Source organism: Myotis lucifugus, unplaced genomic scaffold, assembly GCF_000147115.1.
Source record: "Myotis lucifugus unplaced genomic scaffold, Myoluc2.0 scaffold_274, whole genome shotgun sequence".
NCBI lineage: Eukaryota > Metazoa > Chordata > Mammalia > Chiroptera > Vespertilionidae > Myotis > Myotis lucifugus.
This window is the reverse complement of record NW_005871322.1, coordinates 282244-289696: the sequence shown is the minus strand read 5'-3', so window position 1 is coordinate 289696 and position 7453 is coordinate 282244. Positions and strand designations below refer to the sequence as shown.

The 7453-nt window shown below is 52.7% G+C and overlaps 1 protein-coding gene across 1 annotated transcript in view; it reads right to left on the bottom strand.

Moving 5' to 3' along the window:
• Nucleotides 1-4559: 4559 nt before the first annotated feature.
• CMTM3 (CKLF like MARVEL transmembrane domain containing 3) overlaps nucleotides 4560-7453 on the bottom strand; it is an 8486-nt gene continuing 5592 nt past the window's right edge. Inside the window, exons 4-6 of the mRNA XM_023763096.1 lie at nucleotides 7086-7181; nucleotides 6612-6732; nucleotides 4560-5633 (exon numbers count right to left, since the gene is read on the bottom strand). Coding sequence (XP_023618864.1) covers nucleotides 5605-5633; nucleotides 6612-6732; nucleotides 7086-7181 — 246 coding nt within the window. The 3' untranslated portion in view covers nucleotides 4560-5604. The remainder of the gene's footprint in view (nucleotides 5634-6611; nucleotides 6733-7085; nucleotides 7182-7453) is intronic.

The following is a 7453-nucleotide window of genomic DNA, read 5'->3' as shown; positions in this document are numbered from 1 at the left end:
GTCCAGCCTCATCTTTTCTTACAGACACTCGCGCTGTTTGGGAAGAAACCCTCTCCGTGTGTTTAAGAGGTGGGCCGGGTTCTAATATCTGGCTGTGCGAGATTTTCTGTGGGTGGTTCTTAGAATCCATCCTAACAGGTGAGTAGGGTGTGGAGACAACGCGTGGCTAACTTAGTGATTCTGGGAGGCAGTGGCAGCTTGTGTGGTTCCACGGGTGCCATCCCTGTTCAAAACAAAGCAGCAGGAAGTCGCTGTGCGATAGCTGGTTCTCATTTTCTCCATCTCATTTATAGGAAAATGACGGCATTGAACAGGTAGTAAAAGGCACAAACACTTTCTAGGGTGAGGGCTGCTGCCGATTGATTCTCTCGAGCAAATGAGGTCTCCAGCCACTTTTTTATTTCTCAGCGAAGTTTGCAGAACCCAGGGCTCTCTCTTCCCCAGGTCTTGCTTGTTTTATCAGCACCCACTTTTAGGACCAGAAGGGTGAGAGGCTGGTGAGGTGGGAGCTGGGGCAGGTCTGAGAGGTGAGAGGAGGGGGCCCCTCGGGCCAGGCTCTGTCTGCTGTGGGGCTGTTGATAACACTAGACTGGTGACCGACCCAAGAAGTCTTGAAAAGATGGACTTGCTTAGCTACCTTTCTCTCCCCTTGTCTTTGGAAAAGCGAGGCATTGTGTTCTGGAATCAGCTTGAGAGCCAGAGCTGGACGTAGGGCCCATGTGCCTTGGCGCCCGGAGGGGCTCTGGGTGGTGTTTGGGAATGCGCAGGTCTGGCAGGGTGACTTGGGTTCTGGTTTCGGTGCCACCTTAGAGCGGACTCAGACCGAACACTGCCTTGTAAGCTTCCCAGCTCTTTACAAAACCGCGTGTTTCTTCTCTTATCAGATAGTGCTGAAATCATAAGAACGGTCTGGTTGAGAAGGTAATCTGAAATATTTGGACCTTTACATTTCTTTCATTTCAAAACTGTCTCTGAAAGAAAATACCCTCACATTCTGTTAGATCTAGAACTGTATTCTGAAAGCAGATGTTCTGTTTGACTTGTTTTCACACCAGCGAATGGCACTTATCCCCTCCTGGCCTGAAACAGCCGTGGGCCCGATAGATTTCCCCTTTTTTGGTCTAGTCTATATTCTTACTCCATTTAGATATAACTTCTCAATCTGGGTGATTTTTTTTTTCTAGTTTATCTTATTCCATAGGCATAAGAGTAAAGAAAAGTTACCCACAAGCCCACTAAGTTTGATTGAATCAATGGCAGTTTGCCTAGAATAAAGTTTATATTATGGATCCTTGATTAGTCTATCTTTTTCATAGGGTTAGTTTGTGGTCTACTTTTTGTTGTTATTAATCCTCAGTTGAGGATATTTTTCCCCCCCATTGATTTTTAGAGAGAGTGGGAGGGAGGGGGAGAGACACAGGGAGAGAAACATCGATGTAAGAGAGACACATCGATTGGTTGCCCCCTGCATGTGCCCGACCAGGGCCAGGGATCGAGCCTGCAACCGAGGTATGTGCCCTTGACAGGAATCAAACCCGAGACCCTTCAGTCTGCGGGCCGATGCTCTATCCACTGAGCCAAATTGTCTACATTTTTGATGCCAAGACTTTAGTTCAGACACCCGGGAGTGGTTTGGGCTGCATTACACACACAGGCTGGGGGCCTAATCATTAAGGGGTTAGTAGCCTGGGCTCTAGTGAGCTATCAGCACTTGTATGGTCCTCAGTTATCGGAGGAAATTGTCTCAGATGACCTTTGTTGGTGGGATTACTGTGAGGCCCAAAGCTTCTTTTCCTACGTGTGCCTCAGAGGAGAGAAGGTGTGACATAGTTGATTCTGTAATAATCTGAAACCCAGTAGGAAGCACCTCCTTTTATTAGAAAAGCCACTGAAGGGAAGGCCAGGAGGTAAGGCCTGTGTGGGGAGCTGGTGCCCATGCCAGGCAGGGCCAGGTCTCGCTGCGGCTGCTTCCCTCTGTGGCCATTTTGCTTCCCTGCCTTTTCCAGAATCGATTTGCGAGTTTCAAGATTCTGTTCCCATCTCTGCAGAAGTGAGGCAGGCGAATGTTCGGGGTTTGAAGGGAGAACTGGCTGGCCCACTGGCTGGGGAGGCTGACTCTGAGGACAGGATGCCTGGAAGGCCCCCCCAAGCTGGCCCAGCCCCTCAGAGGGGCCACCTGCTTCCAACTCTTTCACCCCATAAACCCACTTAAAAACGAGTCTTCAGATCCTGTCTCAGAATGAAATGGCGTGTGCGGAAAAAGCCAGTGCTTTTCATCACCTGATTTTTGATGCGGTTTCCTCTAAGAGAACGCTAGGGATCGAAACTATTTGTATATGTTGCAATTTGTAGGGGTTCAGGAACCCATGGCAAAAACACTTAACTAATTTATTACAGGTATGACTGTCCCCCCCCCCCCAAGGTAGACAATTCTGTCTGTATATTTTAAGACAAATAATAATCACTTCACCTTGGTGCCTTCCGTGTGTCGGTCACGTAAACACTTGTTAATCATGGAATTGAAAGAAAGATGTACATTTAGTTAAACCAGATAACACTATTTTTGTAGCATGATTTTAGATTGTGTCCTTTTAATGTTGCTTTCAGCAGTGCTGGTTTTGCGGTTGGCCATTTTCCCCGTAAACTTCCTATGTTTTTAAAAAGAAAAAGACAAAAACTACCCCTGGCTGTTCCTAGCTCCCCTCTGCTGCTCCGTCCCCCACGTCTTGTTTCCGCTTATTTAAAGTCTGAGAGTAAGAGTATATTTCTGTGAAATAATTCTTAATCAGTATATCTGCATTGGGCATTTTTTAAACCCCTTGTTCAGTCGAGGGAGCCACTGCTCACCCCGGTGAGAGGAACACGGTTCCACTGGAAAAGAAAAGAACAGCATCCTTGGTGCTCTGACTTCCCTTCTCTGGGGCTAAGCCCGTGAAAAGGCCCGTTGTCTGGGGCTAGTGAACCAGAGGGTGTTTGCCGGCCTGGCTTTGCTGCTTGCATCTGCGGGACCCGCCCCCCCTCCCCATCCCCCGCTGGTCCCGGGCTCACCTTCCACTGGATCTGATTGGTTGGTGGACCTGGGTAGGCTCGAGGCCCTGTCCGGTTTGGGGCCTGAACAAAATAGATTCCCTGCTCTGAGGAGCTTGATGACATCACTACAGGATCACACTCTAGCTGCCCCCTCTGGCTGCCCCACCCCTGCAGGACACGAAAAATCTTGAGGAAACTAGCTGAGCCATTGCAACATGAAGGAATGGATTTACTGAAACAAAACTGTAGCTTTTTTGTCCTTTCTGAAGGGCCAGAATATGTAATTATTTTCTAACAAAGGAAGTCAAGTCAGATGGCTAGTAACTCTAGGTGATCACTCATTGGTACTTGGCCCAGGGGTACTTTGGGGGAGTAATGTTAATTTAATAACCATTACACTTTCCTTCGTAAACGTCTATTTCCTTTAACAGTTTAGACACAGCTGGGGGGTGTTCTGAGGTGATCCCATGTGGTAAACTTTGGCTTATGCTGTTGGCTGGTCAGAGCTCCCACCCTGGCTTCTCAAACCGACACGGGCGCCCTGGGGTGGGCAACCCCCCCCCCGCCCCCCCGGCTCTGACTGGCTCTGGGGTTGGACTCTGCCACTTGGAGTGGTTTTGGGCCCCAAAGCCGTGGCTCCTGGTGGTCTGTCCCCAACAGCAGACAAAGCCTCACATAGCCCTCAGCCCCCCCTCTTTCTTTCGAAGGACCAATTTTTCATGGTACTTGTCCTGATTGTTTTCATAGTGTTCAAATCTGTATTTTTGTATGTAGAGGGAAATAATTTTCTCAACACTAACCGCTAATATTGTATTAAATTGTTATGAAGGAGTTCTTGTTTAATAAATGGACATGTAAAAATGGTCTGATCTCTTTTCCTGCTCTGACTTACCTCCCACCCCTTCAAAGGCTGGGGACCCACTTCCTGCAACGGGCCTGTTAGGTGGAGGTTGAACACAACCAGCATCCACCGGATGAGGCCCCTGTGGGACAGGTGTTGACAGGTAGCTGGGCTGGGGCTGGTGAGGCTGAGCAGGAAACCCCCCCACCCGACCCCTCTTGGCCTCAGCACATTCACCTTTCACACACATTCTCAGAACGTGTGTGTGTGTGTGTGTGTGTGTGTGTGTGTGTGTAACCTGGGGCAGAAAGCTTGCTCCTTCCCATAGGCCTGGGCCAAAGTGCTGGCCAGGCTGCCCTCAGGCTCCAATTCTGAGGTCCCTTGTGCAACCAGTTCCCAACCACGAGGGCTCCGAGGTCTGGCTGCCTGAGGGGTGTGGTGGGACGTGCCCTAATACTGAGGCCCTGGGCCTCCTCAAAGGGGCTGGTGACCTGGGCAAGTCATCGAACCTTCTGTCAGTTTCCTGGTCTACAAACAGGATTGTGTGAGGAGTAAGTAAGAGCACAGGCCAGAGAGCTTAGTGGGTGCCTGGCATGGAGCGTGTGTGTGTGTGTGCGCGCGCGCGCGTACCGACGCTGATACTGGATGGCATTGCTCTGGGCGGTGGAAGGTCTTCAAACACACTCCATGCAGGTAGTCAGTCTGGTTTAATTCATTATGGCTTTTTTTCAGGGGAGGAGATTCACATGCAAGAGAAGAACGAAAGTTACAAATGCTCCCAAATGGGTCCAGAACTCTGGCTCATTTCGTAAGGCCTCTTGGTCACAGGAAATGCTATTTAAGAAGCTGCTTTTGTATAAAAAAATTATATAAAGTTACAAAATCCATTGAAGATATATACACAGCACAGGAGAACACAGAAGGCACGTCTCACCTCTTGTGAGTGGTCGGGAGACCTGCTCTGGTGTCTAGAAGCACATGGTCCCGAGCGTCCAAGAGCCTGTGGCTGCTGGCGGACCCTGGGGCAGAGCGGCTCCGGCTGAGTCTGCCCAGCGACCCAGGACGCTGTCCCTTCCTGTGGTCCCCTGATCTTTTGGACCTGGTAAGCTACTTTACGAGCTTTTCTTTGAAATGGTCTTAGACCCACAATAGTCCTGTCCCCTGAAGGAGTCACAGTTTCCAGGGGTGCGAGGAGGCAGTTAAAGGCATGGCAAAGGCCAGCTTCCTCCCTGCTTACAGAATGAAGGAAGTGGTGCTCCTTGAACCAAAGAACCTTGGAAGGATCATTCTCGACAAAGTGCCTGGCATGGGCAGGGGCACCAAATGCAGACGAAGGTCCCTGGGGCTGGGGGGCTGGTGGTTTCTGCCTTACTTCCGTCGTCCCGTTACCTCTATCCACCCCCCTTGGCATGCAGATCCCTGTGACAGGGGTCAAATGGCTCTATTTGCTTTGTCCCTTTGTGCTTATTTTCGGTAGGGAGGTCAAAGGGCTTAAGGTCTGTGGGACAGAAACGAGGAGTGGCGGAACATTCACGATGCCCTCCTGTGCAGAGCGGTTAGATAGGCTCAGAAACGTCACCTTGGGGCTGCGAGGAGGCCTGCTCCTCTGGAGAAGTGGCAGCCTTCCTCCAACACTCCCGGTCCCCAGGCCTCGCTCCGGCCGGCCAGCCAGCCGGTGAGAAGTGCAGGAGGGAAGGCCCGCGTGGCTCGGGCTGCCAGGGCCGGGCAGCCCTTCAGTCGGAGTCAGAGTCGGAATCCTCTTCTGAAAAGAAAGCAAAGAGGAGGCTTGGCAGGAGCCTCCCGGCTGGTGGTGCCCGGGAGCCGTCTCTGGAGAGGCAGTCAGGCCCCTCCTGCAGCTGACGGTGCCCTTGGTGGGGTCTGCTTGGCCTGAGGGCCAGGGACCCTCCGCAGGCAGCCGCTGTCACCTCCATGGTGCAGCCAAATGCAGGCGGGAGCCCCAATGCCCTTTCCTCTGGGGCTCCATGCGCCTCAGTCTCCTGAGCTGTCTCACTTAGGGTGTCAGGACAGGACATCTGTACCCCAACCCTATCCCACAATTTAGCAGGACAATGTGGGGAAAACCATTTTCTTATCTAAGAAACTCAAATATCCTAGAAAATCAGGAAACCTTTTTTTGGCCATCGTGATCAGAAACAGGGCATGGCTGTGTGGTCACAGATGGAAAACCAGCCACCCAATCTGCAAGCCCCCCCAACCCGTTTATTTTTAAATTAGGTCATGGCACAACCATTCTGAGCTGAAGGTTGGCTGGGGGGACCAGAAGGCCCGTTGCACTCTCCTTGGATAAAAAGCAGGACAAGCTCGAACTTGCCTGGGCGCTGCGGGGAAGGCTGAGAGCCAGCTTGGTTCCCTGGCACTGAAGCCGTGGGGCAGGCCAGACTGCAGGGGGCGCTGGTCACTTTGGAGCCCAGTGCACAGTGCCCAGGAATGGAAGCCACGGACTGGCTGCCCCGGGGGCTCATCAGGGACCATTTAAGGGAGATGGAGGTGCCAGGCATGCCCTCTGCTTGCCCTTCCTGGAAAGGCTCAGGGCCTGGGGAGCCATGTGCTGGTCCTAGGGGACCAGCTTTATGATCAGGGCTGCATGAAGGGATGCGAGAACCAGGCTGTGAAAACACTTCCTGCCCATGGGGAGAGGGGCACGCTGCTACTCCAGCCTCAAACCAGCCAAGTGTCCCCAGGGGAGAGCAGGGCCCCAGCCCGCAGGGTGGCCACCCACCTTCCTCCTTGTTGGCTGTGGTCTCGTCTGCAGAGCCCTCTTGTTTGAGGAATTTGGCCACGTCGTTGAAGATCAGGTAGAAGTCAATGGCAAATACGATGGTGGCAAAGAAGCCAAACACCTGTGGATACAGAGGACAGGGTGGGTGGGATGGGAGTCCCTGGTCCAGGAGACTGAGAGGTGCCTGCCCCAGCCTCACCGCCTGTGTTTATCTGATTGAATAAGCAGCTCAGACTGGCAGGCACAGGCCCCTCCCATTAATGACAAATGGGAAAAGGAGCTGTTAATTTGGCTGGCAAACACCCTTTCAAAGCTGGGGCAGAGTGGATCTCCACTAAGAGGCCTTTGGGGGCCTAAGCAGGCACCATGCTAAGCAGGTGTCCTAAGAAGCATCTGGGACTTTAGGAGGGCTAGGGTGAACTTGAGGGGGGCGTCACTGGCCACCCCCCTCCCAGGGGTAGGGCAGCTACTCACCCCGGCTGCTTTGGCAGCCCCATCGGAGTATTTAGCGACAGCTGTGATGGAGATGGCAAAGTAGATGAGGGCCGCTGTGACACAGCGTAGGAAGTCCTGGGGAGAGAGGGACATGGTCACACCGCCCTGAGCTCCATGGAGTGGGGCACAGCAGGGGAGGGGCCAGCTGGGAGCTTAGGCAGGGGAGAGGGGTTCAGAAGACACCAGGCAGCAGGAACAGGGCTGGAAGCCCACTGTTCCCAGAGGAGGGTGGGCCTGGCAGCCTGAACACATGCCTGGCTCCCGAGTCCAGCATCTGTGGGCTCCCACCCTGTCCTCCCACGCCACTCCTCCCCTGCTCAGTGCCGCTTGCAGGCTGCCAGCAGCTG